This window comes from Mangifera indica, chromosome 1 (assembly GCF_011075055.1).
Source record: "Mangifera indica cultivar Alphonso chromosome 1, CATAS_Mindica_2.1, whole genome shotgun sequence".
Classification (NCBI taxonomy): domain Eukaryota; kingdom Viridiplantae; phylum Streptophyta; class Magnoliopsida; order Sapindales; family Anacardiaceae; genus Mangifera; species Mangifera indica.
In genome coordinates, this window is record NC_058137.1 from 13,465,633 (window position 1) to 13,490,013 (window position 24,381).

Genomic DNA, 24,381 nt, shown 5'->3' on the forward strand with positions numbered 1-24,381 from the left:
AGTTTTCTTCACGAGTAAGATTTTGAATCTTGCTTAGTTAGAGAAGTAGATCATGGTGATGATCTTAAAAGCTATGAGGAAGTTGTAATGGATACAGATTTAGGTAGATGGCTAGAAGCAATGAAGTCTAAAATATAATCCATGCATGCTAATCAAGTCAAACATTTGTTAATCTACTAGATTGACTTGTTCCTATTGATTGTAAATGGGTTTTCAAAAGAAAGATTGGCAAGGATGGACAGGTAGAGATCTATAAGGCATGACTACTAGCTAAAGGCTATACTAAAAAACTAAGCTTGGATTATGATGAAACTTTTTCACCTATTGCTATGATTAAATCCATTCGAATAATGCTACCTATCATACCATACCATGATTATGAAATCTGACATATGGATGTCAATACTACCTTCCTTAATGGATTTATTGAGGAAAACATATATATGGAACAACCTATAAGTCTTTTATTTGCCTCTAAAAGACATAAGGTATGCAAGTTGCGTCGATCCATTTATGGATTAAAGTAAGCTTCTAGAAGTTGGAACATCTAATTCGATGAAATAATCAAATCTTTTGATTTCAAAAAGAATATGGATAAACCATTTGTTTACAAATAGGTTAAGGATTATGTCATAACATTCCTTATACTATATGTAAATGACATACTACTAATAGGTAATGACATTGGAATGATGAATGAGCTTAAAATTTGGTTATCTAGAATCTATTTGATGAAAGACTTAGAAGATGCAACCTATGTCCTTAGAATATGTGTTTTTAGAGATAGAACAAAAAAGATGATTGAATTATCTCAAAAATTATACGTAGAAAAATTGTTGAAAAGGTTCAACATGGAAAACTCAAAAAGAAGACTTTTGCCCTTCACTTACGATCTTTATATTTCTAAAAATAGTGATCCAAAGATCGATGAAAAGTGATGATGGATACAAATGTGCCCTATGCTTTGGTAGTGGTAAGGCTCATGTACGTAATGTTATATATGAGACCTAATATAACAACTATCATAAGTCTTACAAGGAGATATTAGGCCAATCTAGGGAAAAACATTGGTCAACTGTGAAACCAATCTTTAAGTACTTAAGAAGGACTAAAGATCTTGTTTTGAGTTATAGGTGTTCAAAGTTAAAACTCTTCTTTCCAATCAAATATTAATGATAGAAATCTATGTGAGGGTTCATTTTTATCTATAAAGGGGGTGCAATTAGTTGGAAGAGTTTCAAATAGTCAACCACAGTTGACTGCACCTACAAAAGCTGAATATATTACCTCTTCAAAAATGGAAAATGAGGTTGTATGGATACGCAAGTTCATATTCGAACTTGGTATGGTTCCAAACATGGCTTATCTAATAACCTTGTTCTGTGATAATACTGGTGCTATTGCATAGGCAAAGAAACCAATGACGTATCAAATTTCGAAACATATTCAATAGAGGTATCACATTTTGAGAGAATTTGTTAGAACTAGAAAGATAATAATACAGAAGACACCATCAACAAAAAATGTTACTAACCTACTAACTAGGGTGATGACATTGAAACAACTAGACCATCATTTTGAAAAAATAGGTATGCAATACAGCAATGAATGGTTCTAGTGTAAGTGGGAGTTTTGTTAGCATATGCCGTAGGAACGACTTGTGTGATTGGTTCCAAGGGTATTTGTATGTACATTTATGTGAATTATTAATTTAAAAAATAGTTTTTTTGTTCATATGCATAAGTTGTTTCCTTTATTTGCAATGATATAAAGTATATATGTGAATTATCCAATGACTCATTTAATATTCAAACTAAGTCATCGAATTATTCCCTACAAACATGTCATAACTTAAGCAATTATATCACATAGTAGACATATCAAATACCTGCCATAAGATGACATTAGTGCGGATGACGATAATAGTCATGTCATTACGATATTTGTATAAGTCACATGATCATTAAATTGTAGTCAACGACTTATCATAAGAACGTACTAGTGTACGAAATAATCATTTGACCTAAAGATGTTACAGTCAGATTCAATACGGATACTATGATTCGTCTTATGTATATATAGAGAAGAATAAACCAGTCAGGTTAATCACATCTTATAGGATAAACCATATTGATCGTATATTATTTGTATATAAAGAAGAATGATACTCAAGATGGGCTCTATTGACTCAGAAAGTATTAGGTTCTAAATATCCAATAATTCAACTTGGATTTAAGTTTTAAAGCGAATGTTGATAAATATTAAAAATCAAATCTCTAACAGAGTTTGATATAAGTCATGCAAAGGATATTCGTAATGACAAGTTCTAAATATTTAAATCAACTATTTGTATAGAATCAAAATTAGGGCTTTGATAATCCATGAGTCTGAAATTGATCTAGATTTGACAATATAAGTATATTACCTACATAAAATGTACAATTGGAGATATTAGGCTCGATGGAGATTTTCTTCATCATGGTTTAAGGGTTATGACATATTGCTAGATGTTTACCATAGTCATTAGGTTTTCGAATGCATTTCAAAACATTTGAAATAAGTCTCACGACTATGCCACAGTGAATCTAAAGGTTGCACCAATAAACCAAGCTTTCAATAGTAAAGATCGAATATTCGAGCTTAAACCTTGTAAAAGATAATAATATTCATATAAATGTTATATGGGGGGCAAAGATGACATTTTAAAAGTTAAATTATTGGTGAGATGAAACTAGGATGCCTAAAGTATATAATTAATATACATGCATGGCAAGTACATAAATTGAGAAATTGCAGGACAAAAAAAGAATTAACAAGTTACATTTTGGCCCACCATTATAAAAAGGTGGATTTTAGTTCATTTAACCTAACCTAGTTCATTTGACAAACTCTTTTCTCTTATTAAACAAAACAAAAGCTCTCTCTTTTGTCTCTTGTGTATCTTTCAACCAAGGTTGAAAGAAAGCTTGAAGGTGCAACTTTTTGGAGTTCTTTAAGTGAGGGGTTTTATTCCATCATCTTTTTTTCCACATGAGGAAAAGGAGTAGGTAATTTTTCCATCTTTCTTCTTTTGAGCTTGCATGTATTAATTCTTTTATTTCACCATGTATGATGTTTGTTTACATCTTCATCTTCATCTATTTTTCTTTCATCTTCTTGGTACTTGAAATTAAATATATTCAATATCATGCCAATTTTAGATCATATATTTAATTGCATTATGATTATATAAGGGTACATGCAACATTTTACATGTCACCATTTATATAATATGAATATATTCAATTTTAATGTCAACTTTGATCACATTAAACACTTATAGATAACATATTTAACCGAGCGTAGATACAGACATTGTACTAGTCGTATTGTACCGATGTTGTTGATGATTAATTTCAAAGCAAAATGTTATAGATGACACATTTAACCCAGCATACGTGACAACTTTAATTGCATTATAATTATGCGTTTGTGGGGGGAAGATGTATAAGAGATAACATTCTCCTTTGCCAAGGATTACTCTATAACTACCACAAGGAAAAGGACAATAATGATTGTGCTCTCAAGGTGGACATTATGAAAGCTTACTACTCATTGGATTGGATCTTTCTTTTGAAGATTCTTAAGGTCATAAACCTATTACAAGTCTTTATGAATTAGATGGAGTAGTGCATCACTACTTCTTCGTTCTTAGGATGCCTTAACGGGGAGCTGGTGAGTTTTTTCAAAAGTGCTCGTGGTCTTCATCAATAAGAGCCTTTTTCTCCTTATCTTTTTGTGATTGCCATAGAGGTGTTATCATGCTTATTTGACAAGCTCAAACATGATAGCAAATTTAGGCATCATAGTAAGTGCAAAATTAACAACATTACAACACTTATACATTGTGGATGATCTAATCTTGTTTTGTAAGAAAAATGAGGAGTCGATCAACTCATTAAAATTCTTGATACTCTCAAGTTTGAGGAATGAGCTCTCCCTTTCAAATACCTTAGAGTATCATTAATGTCCAATAAGCTTTTGGTGAATGATTGCAAGCCTTTAATTGATAAAATCATTGCAAAATCTCATTATGTAAGAAGTGCATAAGGAAATTGATTCATATCTAAGACCTTTCTTATAGGATAGGGCTGATTTGAATTTAAAAAAAAAAAAACTAAAGTGGCTTAGGAGGATGTGTATGTTCCCAAGGATAAGGGTGGTCCTCGTATTATGAGAAACAATGAGTGGAATATGGTTATCATAATGAAGCATGCCTGGAACCTCATTTCTAATCGAAATTGCACTCTTTTGGCTAGTTGGGTGAAAGATAACAAGATCAAAAACATAAGTTTTTGGAACACCAAACCTTGTAAAAAGAGGTCCTAGACATGGAAGATGATATTAAACCTAAAGAAAAAGATCAAGCCAAGACATAAAGTTATCATCAATAATATGAAAAGTACTTTTCTTTGGCATGACAATTGGCATCAAAATAGGCCATTAAAAGATAGATACGATAGTAAACCTATGCATGACATAGGTTTGGATACTTATGCTAAGGTGGAGAAGGTGGTTGTTGGATCCACTTAGAATTATATGCCCATAAACTACCTTGCCCTTATTGATATTAGGACATGGCTAAACTCTAATCCACAAAGAGGGGATGACATCTTCATTTGGCTACCAAATCTGAATGGTGGCTTCTCTATTAGGTTCCTTTGGAATGAGATTCAGGAAAGGAAAAGCAAGATTGAATAGAGTTATTTGCTTTGGTTTAAGAAAAACTTCCCTAGACATTTCTTCATTCTTTGGCTTGTAATATGGGATAAACTTATAACAAAGGACAAACTTGTTCAATGCAACATCATTTCCCAGGATACTTATAGCTTATGTTAAGATACATGCCCTAGAGCCAATTGATTTAGCACTTGTAATTATAATTTTATATTCATTAATTAATAAAAGATTAATTGTTATTCAATTCATATTTATTCTTTTATATAATTGTGCGAATAACATACTTTTTTAATGATAGAACTATGATGAAAGGATTAGATGACTGATCATGAGAACCCTATACACACATTAAGTGATCATTCTAGAAATATCCATAATCCAGACACTACAATTAGCAAGGGCACCTGTAATGGTAATGGAATAATCATATGTCAAAGTTGTTTATAGACAGCTTAGTGCAACACATGGGTAAACGTTGTAAACATGTTTATCAGACTAACCCCACTAGAGGATGTCCACATGGATGGTTGCTCCAGTGTCTATGAAATAAATCCTCTAAACACTATGGGTGTATGTGATCCTATGACTTGAGGTTGTTAGATTGTCTTGTGTAAAGACTGGTATGGTTTGACTCTATCCAACATACCACCATAACTGGGGTATCATAAAGGTAGTATACAACCATATCGTGAGATACATAGAGGTTACAGTTGATCAATAAAGGATTTGTCACTTCTAAGCATAAAAGATAATATCTCACGTAAGAATACTGAATAATATTCATAACTGCTTAAATCTATAGTCACAATGGGATAAGGTTGTAACCTAATCCATATAAGTCATTAATGTGTATCAGTTCATACTAAGAAACTACTGAGATAAACACGTTTTTATGTCTTAGCCTCAAGAGATATTAATTGATGAAATGATTGAACTGCACATAACTATGATGTTGTAAAAGCTTAAGAGATGTCCATTAACACTTTATCATCAAGGTGGTTATGATACCTTGCTAAAGGCTAATCTTGGCGTATCTAAATTTGACCTAAATTCAGATATTACTGGTTTGATAAAGAGCTTATAGGTCACACACATATAAGGGTTATTAAAACCCAGAGGCAAAGATCGTTTTGATGACAATCCTAGTGTTTAAGGGGAGAGAAAGACTCTAGTTAAGCATGTTTTGACCAAGTTTGACTTGGTTTGTATAGTATCATTTGGCAATATGTAAAAATTAAAGTGCATAACACGATTAGACTGTCATTTTGGTCTAGCCATGTAAGGCCAATACATAGCATAGTTTGACAAGCCTTATCCATCTATGTAGTACGTGTTAAATGCCAAGTGGCACAATTTTGCACCACCCATCTAGGTGTGTTGATGAAAATACGATTGGATGAAATTCCATTAGGACTCAGATACTTGCACAAAAAACAAATATGAGCATGAGTTAATTTATACAATAAGAAAAAAAATAGAATGCCACATGCAGAAAAGAAAAAGAAAAAATCTTTGTTACCACTTGGGTTTTCTCTGATTTTCTCTTTTCTCATAAACATGTTCCTATCCAGCACATAGAAACCCTAACAACCTTCTTCCTAGACAACCTCTCATGTTCATGCTCCACATGGTTACCAAGGCCCCGTCTCACAAGGGTTAGATAACATTTGTTTTTCTACAACATGAAGACTTGGAGGAGCCATCAAAGTAAGTATAAATCCTAAAACATCATATGGTTGTTTTGTATGTTTATGTTAAATATGTTGTAAAAAAGGGATCCTAATCAAGGTATTAGGATTCTTTGATTTTTATAAATTTTTAATAATGCTACGCTATCGGTTATTGGTGTCCTAAAACTATACAACTTGTGCAACCATGCCAAGGAAAACATAGATCATCTTTACTTTGCATATGATTTTAGTCATGCCATATTGAAGTCATGTGCCACTCTTTGCAATTGTAGATGGAGAACTCTTGCTTGGAAGGACTTTATTATAGAAAGTGCCACTATTTAGAAGGCTAAAAACTTGAGGAATATAATTAGAAAGCTTAGCCTTGGTGCTACAATGTATTTGCTATGGAAGGAAAGAAATAACTTGAACTTTGGCAAAGAAAAAATGGACAACAAGTTAATTGACCAAAAGATTAAATAGGTGGTTAGAGAAAAAGCTTCATACTTGAGTAATGTTCGAAAATCAAGATATAATATTGAGTTAGTACTAAAATAAGGCATCCTCAAGTGTCTTTTTTAAAGATTAGTTTGTTGTCTCTTCTTGGTCCCTTTCCCTACTTTAGTTAGTTGGTTACCAAGAGGAGTTGGCATTGTGTCCTTTTGTTGGCTTGATTGTCTCGGTTGTAAAGCTTGCTTGGCTTGTTCTTGTTGTTTCATCTTTTGATGGTTTGAACAACCCAAGGAGCTCTCCTATGGTGTGCTCTTGCTGTAGCTCTTTTTTTGGTTAATATAAACTTAATTACCAAAAAAACAATAGTATGTATATGTATCATATGTGTACATGCATGTTATGGAGTTGCCATGAAATCAATTTTTCAAGCATGTTTTCTTGTTGAAGCTCTTGACTGAGCCTTCTTAGTTGGGTTTCATTTTCTTTTTCAATGTTCTAATGATTTTAAGATGAAGAACATGTGATTTGGCACATGTATATGATGAAATGTTCATGAGATGCATGTGAATGTGGTTGATTTAGACATGCATGTGCTTTTTGGCTTATGGAATGAATTTTTGAGTCATAGATGATGGATGCATGTCACGGGAATGTTGTGTATGATGATATACATTTTGATTTTTATGTTAACTTTATGGATAGTACATGGAAGACATGAATTAAGGGCATGCAAGTATGGTATGTCAAGTAATTTTGGCTTAAAAATTAAAGATTGAAGCTTGATGAACATGATGTATGTCTTGGCCTCCATGTATATTTGATATGCAATGTGATTTTTCTTGATGTTATTTTGTGTATTGTAAATGGAATACATGAATTAGAAGCATGCATGTAACATCCGAATCCAGGTATGTCAGTAAACTCCACTTCCAAAATTACCCCTAGAGTTGATTTTATAACTTGTTGTTTAAAGAAATTGTAAAAGAATTATAGAAAACTACTAAATGAGCAATAATTTTCAAAGGGGGTAAAATGGTCATTTTATAAAGATTTAAGGAATAAAGTGGGAATTAAAATTGAATTACACACTTGAAATTATATGGTGGTGCTAAGGGTTTTGGTAATTGGCTAAGGATAAAATAGTCATTTATGGAAAAGATTAAGGGCAAAATGGTCCAAAAGGCTTATAAAACATATACCCCATTCATTCTTCTTCATTTTAGTTGAGAGCCTCCACCATTTTTGCTAAAGCTTTCCTTCCACCAAAAAACCTAGCTAAACTACCTAATTTCCAAAGCCTCCAGTTATAAAAAGTGTAGATCTATCAATTCTGGTCAGTTCTAAGGTAAAAAATTTAATTTTTAAGATATTTCAAGTTTAGGGTTTTGATGGATGATTATATTTTTGGTTGATTAAGGTTGTTAGGAAGAAGAAAAGAAGGAGGATAAACTTAAATCACCAAATTAGCAAAGAAAGGGTAAGAATTTCATACTTTACATACTTGAAGTAAATTTGAGTTAGGTTATTTAAATAATCTTTACTTATATAAGTGTGTAAGGTATTAGAATTAAAGTGATTTATGCTTAAAAGGATAAAGAAATTCATTAGGATTCATGATGTAATTTTTGGCCATAAGGGTAAAAAGGTAAATTTTGGCCATAAGGGCAAAAATGTCATTTTATATGATATAGGTTAATTTTGCTTAATTATGTGCATAATATGTGTAATAACCCTTATATTAAGCCTGCATTATATATTTTGAAATTAATTAAATGTATGAGATATATATATAAATGCATGAGAAAAAAATATGATGTTTGATAAGGAATGAAAAGAATAAGGGAAAACAATGAATGGGTATATTTCATATTATGATTATATATGCATATATGAGGAATCATAACATATGCATGATTTAGAAAAAAATAAAGAAAGAGGAAAAACATTTTTTAAGTCATACATGTTTTCAGAAAATGAAAAACAAGTATTTTTGGTTTTATAATGACTCATATGATACAAGAAAGCAGAAAATATACTTAAAATCCTTACACACGAGTTATACTGTGTGGACAGCAAAGAAAAAATATCGGTTGTACTGTGTGGACAACCAGCTATACTGTGTGGATAGCAAAGAAAAAAATTATTAGTTGTACTGTGTGGACAGCAAAGAAAAAAATTATTAGTTGTACTGTGTGGACAGTAAAGAAAAAAAAAGTAAAATATGCGTGTAAGAGACAAGTATATCTTGTATGGTGACTGCGAGTACTGTCATATATAGTCTAGACCAGTCAATGAAAATATTTGAAAAAAAAAAGAAAAAGAATTAGCAAATATTTTATGAAAGTTATTTGCATCAGAATCATGCATGCAAGCCTATGTGGCTGATAAAAAGTTGAGAAAAATGTATGAGCAGAAAATAGAAAAGTCATGACACTCATACATGCATAAATCATAACGAATGAATCATATTTGTATAGTAAGAAAATGAATAAATTGGTGAAAGAAAAGAATTATGATATGTGTTTAATGCGTGTTCCGTGTCAATTATTTTATATATGAATAGCCCAGACACGCTAAGTATGGAAGAGATTAGTACTTGTATGAAATACTTTGAGTATTGAGTATGATTTTCTTACTGAGTCGTAGTCGCTCATTCCGTTGAATTTAATATTTTATAGGTAAAGAGATGCAGCAAAGGTTCCCGGGGAGCACTAATGAGACATGAGGCTAAGGGAGGAAGGCACCATATTTTTGTGGATATATATGTTTTGATGTATATGTGAATATATGCATATGTATATGTGAATATATGTATATAAATATATATATATACGACTAGTTTTGAAAATTGGTTATAAAGTTTCTGTGGGTGATAATTTTATAATGGTTATTATTATGTACCTATTTTATTAATTGTGATTTAGTTGATGAAAATCCAGTCTATTGGTAGGACTGGTTTGTGTGAATTGCTAATTGAAAGTGTTACAGGGCATAATTAAAAAGAAAAAAATATTCCTCGGGCCCTCTAAAATAGGGAAACTCTTGTCGTTTTTCTGTAACACACCTATTGGTTAAGAGATGTTACAATGCATATATAGTTTATGCATTGAAGGCATTAATATATGGTGATGTGTTAATGCATGTGCATATACATATGTTGAATGGCTCATTGAAAATTTTGGATTTTTCAAGCTTTGATTTAAATATGCTAAATGATAATTTTAATGTTGATTAAGGCTTTTTGGTGAAGATTACGTTATATGTTATTAATGTAATTCCATATAAACTAAAAATTATAATGCATGGTAAAAGAATTTGTATGATATGTTGAATGGTAATGGATGTATGTGTGCCATGAATAGTTAATGCATTATTTAATTTAATTTGATTAAATGGTAATTTTTGCATATATGTCAATTTGCATTTAATGTGATTAAGTGTTAGGTGTGATCAAAGTTGACATGAAAATTGAACATATTCATATTATATAAGTGGTGACATGTAAAATGTTGTATGTACCCTTATAATATCAAAATACAATTAAATATATTATTTAAAATTATCATGATATTGAATATACTCATAAATTAAAGATCAGGAATGTAAAATGTTGCTTGTTTCCTTTTCTTTTATTCATGGCTTTAAATTGGAATTAAATAACATGAATATTTGAATTTAAATATATATACACACACACATATAGATTGTATCATTTATGCTTGAATCATTGCATGATATTGATTTTATATTTGATAGAATATTTAATTGGTTATGAATGAGTTTATAATTTATATTAAATATTAATTAGATGATGGATGGATTATTTAGGGATGATCATGGTTGTAATTTGTCATTTTTTTAAATTTAAATAATTAAGTTGTAATATTATTTTAATTAAGAGGTTTTTATTAAATAATCTCATCCCATTTAATTTTACTTTATTTTATCGGGCCTATGTGTTTAAGTTTTAGATATAATTAGAGCAATTGGATGAGGACCTAAAGGCAATCGAGACGGCAATTCGTACGGGGATATAAACTTAGGAGAATAGTTTACCATTATAATGTATTTTCAAAAAACACCATGTTTTTTATTATGCATATATGATATGAATGTTTGTCATGCTAAGATAAACTTAATTGAACATAAGTTAAACCTAAGTCTCCCTCATTAAAATTATTAAATAAATGCCTCGGGATATCTAAATTTTATAACATAAATTTGAATATCCCAAGATTTTTATCATATGAGGGATATAGAATTAAGTTTATATTGTTCTTACATGGGTATTTTCATCATGAACAAAATTTTTACTATGTGAAGACATAATAAAAATATCATTTTGAGAAAGCATGATGGTTCGGATTTAACTAATGGATGTTACCAAAATTTCGATTATGTGAGATTTCGAAGTGAAGAACGTGAAAAATAAATCGAGTTTTATAAAAAGATATAAATGGAAAGGGTTTTCATTATTGACATACATTATGTTTTAATCACAATTATCTCAAATTTTCTATATGAGCTACAATTATAAAAAAAATAAGAAAAAAAACTTTAAATTTTCTATTATGGTAATCTCTCTCTATAAGCAAAACTAAAAAATTGTTACAAATAACATAAGAATTTATATATCACGTATAATCAAGTATTTCATATTCACTTATATCTTCGAGTGCTTATAAATTGTGAAGAGAAACAACTAGATGAAAATGTTCATAAAATATATATATATACACACACACATGCACACACATTCAATCATATATTTTTTTTATAAACTAATTATGAAACAAAGTAAGGGAAAGCAAAATATGTCGTATCAACCATGATGAAATGGTGTATGCTTCAATAATTTCAGCCATCGGACCTTCAGAGTACTTTATTTCAGGTGAAAATTAACTAACTATTGTATTAATCCCACTAAATAAAATAGCTAAATTTCAAAAAGAGGTTTTACAAATGGACCAGACAATGAAATGGTGTATGCTGCAGGGAGGATTGTTTATATTCCTTTAGCCAACACTTCATATTTTATTTTATGACAATGGACTTACCATGGCATCATTGATTGCATAAGCAACATAGTAGTGCTCCTAAAAACGGCATATTAATTAAAATAACTATTTGTTTTGTCTTTTATAGATATATAATTACTTTTTTTTTCAATATATAAATATAATCACTTTTTAATTTGACTTTAGTTTTAAAGGAGAAAATTTTGAGATTTAGAGTTGACTGAATGGGTTGGCTGGATGGATTGGTCAGTCGACCATGGCTAGCTGGCCAAGCACCCAGTGAACCAATTTTTAAAAATAAATTGGTTGATTGGGTAGTTGGTCAACTAGCCAATTATCTGACCAATCAATTTTTTTAAAAATAAATTGATTGACTCGATGCTTGATCAGTTGGTCCATCGCCTAGCCAACCTTCTCATTATCAAAATTATCAAAAAATTTCACTTTTTTACCTTATTTCACTTTATATATTAACCTTGGCTAGGTAAGTAGGTGAATTTTATGTTTTGATTGGATAAGTTGATGCGTAATTGGATGAGTCTTGGCTCGGTGAATACAAAGCCCATGAACATTTTAAATATTTTATGTTTTAAGTTATATATGTATAATAAAAATAAAGAAATTATATATACATATAAAAAAATTGGCTATTTTAATTAATAATCCCTGAAAATTGACAGTTTGAAAATTTGTTGATAAAAGTTATTATTTATATAAAATAAATTAAAATAACGATAGATATATAACTTAAAAGAGCTTGCATATAGTCCATATGAACAGTGAGCCGGCCTCCCAAGTTCTTTAGCAGGACATTTTGGCAATTCTATATGGTGCAGGCCCATAAATGATGAAATCAGATCGTGTTATCAACTAAGAGCAATGTTGTATGTTTCGAGACAAGAATGCAAGATTTACTTGCCTGCATCATGTGCCACTCCTCAAATTCATCAAACAAGTCTAGCTGTTGGATCCTAAAAACTAGAACCTCCCTAGAGTATTTCAGAAAAATTGGCAAGCTTCCCAACAAAAAGCATATACTGAAAAAGTACAGAGGGGAAGTACTACACTTTCATATCTTATAAATAATTCAGTAGAATCATAAAAAGAAGACTTCCTAACGACACAGCCCCTGGATTATCCTTTCCATTATAGACCACACACAAAGCCCCAGGCCCCTGCAGGCCAGCCAAGAAATTTCGAACCCTCATTTAAAATTTACTCAACAGCCAAAGACATCAAAGCATAAAATTATACACTGATTCAAAAAGTTGTTAGGAAGAAGGAAAGAAGGAGGATATACTTAAATCACCTAACTAGTAAAGAAAAAGTAATAATTTCATACTTTACATAATTGAAATAATTTGAGTTAGGGTATTTAAATAACCTTTATTTGTATAAGTGTGTAAGGTATTAGAATTAAGGTGGTTTATGCTTAAAAGAATAAAGAAATTCATTAGGACTTATGAAGTAATTTTTGCCATAAAGGTATTTTAGACATTTCATGATCTTGGGGTTAGCTTAGTGGATTTTATGTATTGAGTATGTGAGAAATGATGAATTGATGGAATAATCTACATTAAGGTAGGTATATAACTTTTGGCCATAAGGACAAAAGTGTCATTTTATGTGATATAAGTTAATTTTGCTTAATTATATGCATGATATGTGTAATAACCCTTATATTAAGCCTATATTGTATATTTTGAAATTAATTATATGCATGAGATATATATAAATGTATGAGAAAATGATATGATGTTTAATAAAGATTGAAAAGAATAAGAGAAAACAATGAATGAACATATTTCATATTATGGTTATACATGTATACATGAGGAATTATAGTATATACATGATTTCAGAAAAATAAAAAAAGAGGAAAAACATTTTCTAAGTTACGCCTGTTTTCAGAAAATAGAAAATAAGTGTTTTTGGTTTTATAATGACTTATATGATACAGGAAAGCAAAAAACATGCTTAAAATCCTTACACACGAGTTGTACTATGTGGACAACAAAGAAAGATATCAACTGTATTGTATGGACAACAAAGAAAAATATTAGCCGTACCGTGTGGACAGCAAAGAAAAATGTTAGTTGTACTGTGTGGACAGCAAAGAAAAAAATAATAGAGAAATATGCGAGTACTGTCTTATGTAGTCTACACTGGTCAATGAAAATATTTGACAAAAAAAAAAAGAAAGAATTAGCAAATATTTTATGAAAGTCATTTGCATTAGAATCATGCATGCAAGCCTATGTGGCTGATAAAGAGTTGAAAAAGATGTACGATCAGAAAATAGAAAAGTCATGACACTTATACATACATAAATCATAACAAGTGAATCATATTTGTATAGTAAGAAAATGAATAATTGGGTGGAAGAAGATAACTATGATATATATTTAATACGTGTTTCGTGTCAATTATTTTGCATGTGAATAGCACAGACACGCTGAGTATGAAAGAGATTAGTACTGGTATGAAATGCTTTGAGTATTGAGTATGATTTTCTTACTGAGTCATAGTCGCTCACTCCGTTTAATTTAATATTTTACAGGTAAAGAGTTGCAACAAAGATTTTCGAGGAGCACTAGTGAGACATGAGGCTAAAGGAGAAAGACACCAAATTTTTGCTGATTTATATGTCTTGATGTATATGTGGATATATGCATAAATATATACTTGATATAAATATTGGTAAATATATATATATTTAATTTCCTATATGTATATATGTGATTGTGTATATATTTATATATCTATATATGTGTATATCTATGACTAGTCATAAAAATTGGTTATAAAGTTTTTGTGGGTAATAATTTTTATTATGGTTATTATTATGTACTTATTTTGTTAATTGGGATTAAGTTAATGAAAATCTAGTCGGTTGATAGGACTGGTTTGTATAAATTACTAATTATGAGTGTTACAGGGCATAGTTTAAAAAAAAAAATTCCAGGCCCTCAAAAATAGGAAAACTCTTGCGGTTTTTTTGTATCACATTTATTAGTTAGGAAATGTTACAGTAAATATCATACCACAATTAGTAACTGAGTAGCAAGCACAAACTATTAAGCATATGCTTGCACGAGGATGCATTCCTTAATCAGATCATCCTTGCGATCTAAACATAATCATTAAAACAACAATTTAAAAAACTGATTTTATCAACTTTGAAATTGCAGTAGTTTAATAGACAGATTACAATAATATGCAGATCAAAGGATGATATGATTTAAGATTCAGTTACGCAACCAAAACCCCAATTGAAGAAAATGCTTGCCAAAACTTTTTATTCAATCAAATAGACAAGAAAACACAAAAACTTAAAAATAAATATACAAAATTACTAAGACGATGGCAATCATGGATTTGTTTCTGGTCCAACAAAATTAACGAAAATTAAAGTTAAATCACTTTTACACCCAAATGTGGCAGCAATTATATTTTGTACGCACGAAAATGAATTACTGAACTTATTAAAATATATACATAAACTAAACAAGAAAACAACACATATTTTAAGCATATAACATGTCAGGACAAAGTTTTTATAAAAATTATACACAATAAGTAAAACAAGAAAAAGAATTTAGCTTCGACATCAAATAGTATTGCAAAACAATCAATTATTACTGTCCAAAGCTCATTACGCATATAAAGGCCTCTGGAATCATGTTGGTGCAAACAATTTTTAAAATACATATACCTGTGTCTCTCTTGAACATCAACAAAATCCCCAAGTTCTACTGTAAGAAAATTACAACAAAATCTGAGAGGATCTGTTGAAGAACCACAACAAAACATGTTAGACGTATAGTTCTACTATAAGAAAAACTACACCTAAAAGCATCATAAATTTATTAAGGAAAAAAAAAATAAAAAGGACACTAATAGAGAAGATGAAACTACAAAAATCAACTTCCACTTTTGAAAAGGCATATAACCTGCTCATATAAGAAAAACACCACTGTTGAAGAAGTTTTTGCAGTCAAACCAACAACAGCACGACTTGAATCGGGATCCAAGTATATTAAAACGCACTCTGCAATTATAAATGTTGGCAGGCTGATAAAACATAAGAATGAAGCAACTTAATCACTTTTACAAGATTAAGACAGATAACTATGAGCTATGTAAGAATTGCATGTAAAGAACAAATCAGGAGGAAGAACTGCTTACTGGCAAGAATGACGTCTAAGATGTCAGTAACAGACACTACAAAAAAAAAATCTACTTTCTACATCAAAATCACACCGGAAAAACCCAAAAGACACTATCCCTCACCCTTCCTAAAAAACATATTTCATTCTTAAATCAACAAATTCACCATCAAAGCTAAGTCAATTTTATAACCGTACTAATTACAGTTCAGCCGAAACTTACAGTACTAATATTGCTCGAATTTTACTATTAAAAGAAACAGATGAATGAGATAACATAGCCTTAAACCTCATAAATCATGTACTACAAAATCCAAACATATATGCAATCTTTATATATTTAATGTCCAAAAGGTTAAGCACTGTAAAGTCTATATGTTTACACAATCTAAACTTATGTCAAACAGTTTTTCAATTCCTCATAATTTAATATATAAAAACATTTACTGAATTGATGAATGAATAAATCAATCAAAGCTTCAAAAAATCACTAAATTGTCTAGAAATTTTAGCGCAAACACAAGGCGTACTCCCTTTAGCAATCGTTTTCTCAAACACACACTCTGAGTTTGGGCCAGCATCAACCTCTCCAACATCCCGACGCACTTGAGGCTGACATCCACCGTCGTGGGGCTAAATCTTGGATATAATTTCTCTATTGTTTCTGTTTTTCTTGTTTCTACATATTTGCTATAATCTTGTTTAAATCCTTACCTAAACTTGGATAAATATTCGAATAAATCAGTCCTAAAAGATAACATTTTTCAGTCTCGGTTTCACTTTCTAAGAACAAAATCATTTCCAAATTGTTCTAATTGTACAGTCCGCTTCAGTCCACATTTGTTGTTAAATTGCAAGAGTACCTGAGGCTCGCAAACATTTTGGAGGGTATAGACATAAAGGCGAAGTGATACTAATAATCTATTTGTCGTCATACATTTCTTGATCGGTCATGACGACTGTCTTGCAAGAAGAAACGGAGTAATTTCTCGTCCAGGCACTATCTCTTCAGCATCATCGATGAAGACAAGACGCTGGAGAGGCGTCGTCATCAAAAAAATTGAATCTGAAAGTTTAGAAACCCGAGTGAGAAAATGCAGTTTTTGAAAACATAAATTGGAAGAAAATTCTTAGTTTTTAGGGTTTGGGGGGAGAGGGGAATTATATAACAAATGAACTCATTTAATTTTAACTGTTTATGAGTGGGTAAATGAGATTTTCAAAGTTAACAAAAAAATACTTAAAAAATCAGCATACTTTTGGATGGGGACGGGGAGGAGAATAAGTCCTTTTTGGCCTTTTTAAAACGCGATACAACTTTTAAAAAATATTACAAAATTAGCCATTATAATTGGCTTTGGTACATATACTCCAACGGTTTCCACTTGGTTAAATAAAATAGGAGTTTAAGTTATGAGACAAAAGAATTAGGAAGATCAGTTATAATTCATTAATTGATCAAATAGATGGATATATTAATAAATTAACAATAAGCACTCTTCATCATTATTCAAACTATGAATGGCAAAAATAATCCTAAGGATTGCAATGAAAGATTACTGAATTTAATTGATAAGGAACACAACCGTATATTATTAAATACAAAATTATTATGCCGATAAATGCAAACTGAAAAAATAACAATTGTAAGGTAATCCTAACTATGCAATTCTAATCCTTATGATATAGAACACTTAACACTTAAAAGAAAAGATTATTTAGTCTCTAATAAATAAATAAATAAATGCGCGCACACACACACACAGAGATACAATAGCTTTATATATAATTGTCCTCTAATAAACAAAAAAGAAATTGATGTAATTATGTCAGGATTGTTCTAATATAATTATATCAAAACTATGTCTAATAACCCTTAAATCTTTATAAACAAAATATCATTTTAATACAATGAATGAATCTAACAAAATCTAGACATAGTCTTAACTCAAGAAATTTCCGTGTATATATATATATATATATATATATATATATATATATATATATATATATCTTAATTTTAATCTAATTAATTTAAAGATTAACCCATAATTTACCCAGCATAACTAACCAAATTCTTGGTAATAAGTATTCTCTTAATTCCAATTTTATAATCAATTATGTATCATATTTATATATTTTCAGTAACATTATAGAAAAATTGGGGAAAAAAAAAAAAAACAGCTCTCTTTCTCTTGTTTCTCACCAGTGCCCCACTGAATCAATTTGGTCTTGTGGCAGTAACTGGTTCTGAATGGAAGCAGGGGAGAAAGGTAGGGAAAAAGATTGATCACTTGCCATAAATGGCGGTTGACACATAAGGGTTGTGGAAGCATACACACTTGTGTAAGCTGCATTTTGATCTTCTTGGTCATCCTGTTGTTGGTGGTGATGTTGCTGATTCTGATGTACTGATCTTTGTTGCTTCGGAAAATCAACCTTGTCGCCTTCAATATCTCGATATTTGCTTAGATATAATTTTAATGGACCCACGTAATTTTCAAAGCCTAGGGTTGTGATTGCCCATATAATATCGTCGCCATTAATAGTTTTTCGTTTTTCTCGTTGACATTTATCCGATGCTTCCCCGGTAACAAAGCTAATAAACTCGGAGACACACTCTTGCACGGTTTCTTTTGCGTCTTTTGAGATCTTTCCATTGACGGGGATTACTTTTTTCATTATCCGACCAACATTTGCTATAGGAAGAAACCTATCTTGTTCTTTGTTGTTGTGCTGACGGTGGTGGTGTTTGTTGTTGCTGCTAATGCTTTTTACACTAGGGCTTTCTGGGCTTCCTCCCGCAGGCCCATGACACCCATTCCCATAACAATCTTCTTCCATTGACTGTGTCTGATCTTAGAAAATTTTACATTATGAAGGTGAAATTAATAAATGAAAAGAAAGCCATAAATATAGGCAAGTGAAATGGAGAGTTATGAAAGACTTGGCTCATTTGCATAAAATGAATCCCTCGGACTCGCTCCCTGCATGAAGTAGTTACTTAACTAACTTCCCTTCCCTTCATATATAATTTTGCCACTTTCGGTGTTTTGAGTGTCCCGACTAAAGTATAAAGCTATTGTTATGCATGCTAAACCCAAAAACATATGTTCACAATGTAATAGACCAAATGACTATTTCCCACCCAATGCTTGATATTTAACCAAAAAAACAAAATTTCCACCCATCATCCTTTAAGTCATGGATGCCTTTTCACTGTCTAAACCTTCAATCTCCATATTTAAGAGGGTTTTTAGTAAACATGCTCCGCACATGTATAACTACAATAGAAAATGGCAATATCTTCACTACAACAAATAAAATGTTTCTCATTTGAAAGTTCAACAGAATTTCAAACAAACAAATGCCCACTACCAATAATTCATTCGTTCGCAATCAATAAATAATATAAGTCTGTCTATGATGAGTTCCAATCTTGTTATAATGATAATGTAAAAAAAAAAAAAAATTAAAAGCTGAACACTGAAATGATCAACATCATACACTGCCTGTGAAAACAAAAATTTTTTAAATACAAGATTTGACACTTATGAACCTACTTAACATGATACACGAGCCAACGTGGAGAAGAAGCAATAAATTGCAATTAGCAAACAAAACAAAAAATACCTTTTCGGCTCATTAATGAAGAGCTGTGAGAGCAGTGCATGCTTAAGCAAGAGCATACTTAATATCTTCCCACTGGTTGGCTCGCCACAAGGACTTTTGGACACAGAGTAACCCCTCTTTGTCTTTCGAGTAGGTCATGTGAACCACCCATTGCATGGACTTAACCAAACTCTCCAACTCATTAATAGTCTCAACATTATCACGAACAATGAGCTTCCCTTCTGGCCTCAGGATCCGATCAACCTCAGCAACAACAGCTACTAACTTACACCTGTAAGATCAAGATAATTCCAGCATCAGAAGGTACACAAAAAATGATGAACTGGTAAGTTCCAGCAGTATTGCCTTTACGAAATGATACATTATATACCTGTTAATATTAGTACTAACCTCTTCTTAACCTTGGAGAAAAGATGGTCAGCATGAAGAAGATCATATGTTCTAGGATAGGTGCTAAATGATTCACACCAATCATGATATATACCGAACAGCCCTCGTTCATAAATAATGGGGAGTGTATCTGCAGAGTCTACTGAGACAACATTTAGGACCCACACATTGATATCTTTTAGTGCGGCGGCAAATCTAAAAAGCACAACCACAATATCAGAACAGGACAAAGAATGAAACAAGACACTATAAGTTTTTAATAGAATCTGCTAACACCCCAGCCCTATTGAAATGAGTTTATGACTGATGTTACCAACACTTTTGACTGGGAGAAGTAGATCATTATTAGTTGAAATAAACACATTATTTGACCAGGCCACTAGCACATAACAAAATAACCATACACAAATTGTTAAAGATCGAGTTAAACATGTACAAATCATTTTTCCAATTCGGGGGAAAAAAGGCAGATTGAAGAATCAATTTTCAGAGGATTTCAACATTCCTGGTAAGAAAGGCCGTTTTTGCTCACCCTCCATAGACAGATCGCATGTCCATGACATTCCTCACAGATGACCAATCTATTCCAAGGCTATTTAGGTAAGATCTGGACACTACCCGTTTCCAGTGGTCATAATCTGCAGTGAAATCTTCTGGTGCAGATTTTCCATAGACCCCAACTTGGGAACTCAACAACCAGTATGGCGGTTTCTCTAACCTTTCAGGCCACAGCTCTGGCCATTGTGACCCACGTTCTAATGATTCTACTGGCACCTTATGCATGCAAGCTTGCAGTGGAACATTCCTATGAACAATAATCAAATTAGTTTTATGGCAGCTAGGAGAAAGAAATAAGTGTCATAGCAAACAATTCATTCTGAAAAACATAAAAACATTTTTCCAATTAAGTGACATGGCAGACTTCTTGTTTGCCAATACATTGGTTTTGTTCATTGAATAATATAATTTCTTTCTCTCGGCCAAGAGGATGATTACCATGCTGCATTTGGATCATCAGACTGGGGGCACATTGGAGGCTCTTGTTTTGATCTTTTCTCATAGCACTCATTAGTCGTAGGCTTCTTATATATTGCTATACCCACTCCATTGACAGTATCCTTACTGATGGACACAAGTTCCCAGCACATAGCTTTTGTTAGTTCAGACATAGCTGCAAAAAGTTACCATAAAATTTTATGAGTTGTTAGAATCAATGAGCCTTTTGAGATGGATTTGAAATTGTTAAGGTAAGAATCATCTACCATTCCAAATCTTAACATCTTCATCAAGCTTTTGATAAACAGGAGTTGCAGACCACACAAAGAAACCACCAGGTCTCAACACACGATCGAGCTCCAAAAGAAGTTTCCCACCTGCATAATGCGATGATCAGAATAAAATGAATGCTAAAACCTTAACATGAACTTATAATATAGAAACCACTACTGTGTTAATTGAGTAGTTTATTAGAGGCATAACCATCAAAAAGTGAAACATTAATGTTTAAATTCCACAAAGGGAGTGTCTTCAGAGATAAATAAAATTTTAAAGCAGCTCTATTTCATCTGATTAATATTTCATACCTTCTATATGCCACGGGACTCTGCAACGTGCACAGTGGACTATATCAAAAACTTTTCCAGGGTAGGGCAGTCTCTTTGTTCCCATCACAGCCGATATAGCAGGGATACCCCTTTCAAGTGCAAACTGAACTTGGGCTTCATGTTCATCTTTAGGAGCAAATGACATGGTCAGAACATCTCTATCAAAAAGAAAGCCTCCAAAGCTGGCCACCCCACATCCAACATCTAATACGACACGAGAACGTTTTCCCCAGGCAATGTCAGGAACAGTCTGCATTCACATAAATTGGTATCAGAACAAACTTGTAAGACAGCAGTTATTAAAAGTAAAGAAATCATGGACAGATCCAACCATAAGTCTAGAATTACATATACTAATCTAGTTAAAATAAGCTTGTAGGTGATAATTAAGAGTATAAATAACAACTGCCAATTATTATGAAATAATCAGTGTTGGATATTATTCAAATAACTCAATTGAATGATCTTCATGCACAAAACAATTGCCACTGGAAGTAGTTTGCTAGAGTTTGATTTAATATTACCATTCTCCTTAGCAGGCACTACCAATACTAAAATAATTTTGTTTACAACATTCAGAAAAATCCTAGAAGTATATATAACTCAACATATTTATCAACAAATGTACCTCTCCAGAAAAAGATAGAAAGAATGGAACAGAGAGAAAACTAAAAGAAGTATTAAGAATCCACCAAGCATGACCATATTGATTTGACAAAACTGAGCCAAACCATCATACAAAGTAACCAACAGTAATCATCACTTGAAGTGCCCACCTTGTTTATGAAGTCAATATAATGGAGAGCACCATGCTTAAACTGAGTTCCACCACCTGGGAAAGTGAGGTACTCTCCATCAACTTTCACCCAATTTTGGTGCCCCTTAACTACCACAAGTTTGGTATGGGGAACATTATAGTACCATATCTGCAAAAGTGGAACTTAACAATCATCTTCATAAGAACAGAAAAGGAAAAAAATAATATGTCATGATTTATTTTATCGCATACTTTTTCCCTGCTAGTAGGCCAATTAATAGAACGTCTATATCCTTCAGGAAGAGGAACAAGGCAAGTGGGGGGTTCTTCAGGACAGTGCCTCTCTCGGTGTTCATAATGCTTAGAGGATCGAAGACTCTTAATTGCTTGAATGTTGTCAAGGCATGGGATAAAATCAAACCCTGCAGTGGCATTGCAAAGTTTCCAATTATAACCACTTTGATATTTAGAAGATAATTGAGCATCCTTTTCATTCTTTGACTCTGTTGCCTGAGTTGACCAGGACCCATTTTGTGCAGTAGTTTCTTTTGAAAGCTCCAACTGAGCCCCAGAACGAAATTCCTCATTTAAAATCTGGTTTTTCAATTGGTCATCTTCCTTTTTGTCATCAGAGCTTTTCCCTGACTCCTTGTCATCATTTTGGTCCACCTTCTCCTGTATCTGGCCATCTACTTTTCCCCCATCCTTTGTATCGTCAGAGTTCTCCTCAGACTTTGTCTCATTTTCATCGGTTTTCTTATCATTTTCATTCGAATTCTCCTCAGAATTACCTTCACCAGCACCAGCATTCGTCTTCCCAGATTCTAAATTTTCTTCAGTCTTAGAAGCCCCATCATCCATGTTAATCTCATCATTTTGCATTTCTATATCCGATCCATCATCTGACTTATTCTCCTCAGTTGAGTTCCCCACAGACTTCTCTTCATTTTCTTGTGAATTACCATTACTTCGATTCTGAACCGAACCATCTCCTTTTGTAGTATCCTCAGGCAAATCACCTGTGTTATCTTCAAACTGCTGAGTATTACTCTCATTACTTTCCACCACCTGTTCCCTCACCTCACTTTTCTTCTCCTGTGCCGGCTCATCTACATTCTGAACCGGTGCCACAGACAACGATGTCATCATCCATACTCCAACCAAGCAAAGAGCCACAAACAAAACAACAGTCACAGTTGGCCAGTAACTAGCTGAAGATCTCCTATTATCTATCCTACTATATTTCCCTAAAGCCATGATTCTTTTTAACTTAAATGAAAGATCCAAGCCTAAAGATCAAAGCAAACAAAAATTCAAATCAATCAAAAAACGTCAACTATAAATAAAATAAAGCAACATTAGATCACTCCCATCCACAACAAATCAATAACTTAGTTCAGCTTAAATTATCTCTCAGATCAAGATTATAGCAAAATACCCACTTCACAAAATGAACAAAATTCTCTCAGATCTATGCTAATCACAAACCCACTTGAGCTTGAATCAGACACACATCAACATAACTTTAAATTATTAAAAAAATAGACCAGTTATGATTTAAACACACATGTTCATTCAACTTCAAAAACGAGCTTATCGAATTGAGCTTAGATCCACATCAAAACATGGTGATATTTTATGAAAAAAAATGTAAAGGCTTAAATGGTTCTGTACCTTATTATGGAAAGAGCAAAGCAGGAGCAGTTCTGAAGAGAGTGGAGCTGAGGGGCTTTGTTAGTTCTCCATTAACGTTTGGGAGGTTTCTATTTTGTGATAAATATATACAGAAAGCGAATTTAGAAGAGCTGAATTTAGAAATTTTTTTTTTGTATTTTTTTTCTTCGCCTTTGAATTTGGTTGTGACGGTGAGATACAACCTGAATTACCGCCCCCTGCCGCGGGTTAAATTCAATAGTGATAGAGAGCCCAAAAACTATGTCCCACCCAATGTTTGATTGAAGAACATCT

General features: G+C 32.0%; 2 protein-coding genes across 2 annotated transcripts; both read right to left on the reverse strand.

The window, feature by feature from the left end:
- Positions 1 to 18,115: 18,115 nt before the first annotated feature.
- LOC123222459 (nuclear transcription factor Y subunit B-7-like) lies at positions 18,116 to 19,239 on the reverse strand. The gene has a single exon (XM_044645244.1). It carries the CDS (start codon positions 18,871 to 18,873, stop codon positions 18,232 to 18,234), a length of 642 nt encoding a protein of 213 aa, XP_044501179.1. The 5' UTR covers positions 18,874 to 19,239; the 3' UTR covers positions 18,116 to 18,231.
- Positions 19,240 to 19,382: 143 nt separating this feature from the next.
- On the reverse strand, positions 19,383 to 24,285 carry LOC123222451 (probable methyltransferase PMT26). Its single transcript, XM_044645232.1, has 9 exons — positions 24,088 to 24,285; positions 22,666 to 23,702; positions 22,433 to 22,582; positions 21,636 to 21,906; positions 21,315 to 21,425; positions 21,049 to 21,223; positions 20,585 to 20,857; positions 20,053 to 20,247; positions 19,383 to 19,933 (listed from the first exon to the last, which is right to left on the reverse strand). Exons 2-9 carry the CDS (start codon positions 23,668 to 23,670, stop codon positions 19,705 to 19,707), a joined length of 2,409 nt encoding a protein of 802 aa, XP_044501167.1. The 5' UTR covers positions 23,671 to 23,702; positions 24,088 to 24,285; the 3' UTR covers positions 19,383 to 19,704.
- Positions 24,286 to 24,381: the final 96 nt, after the last annotated feature.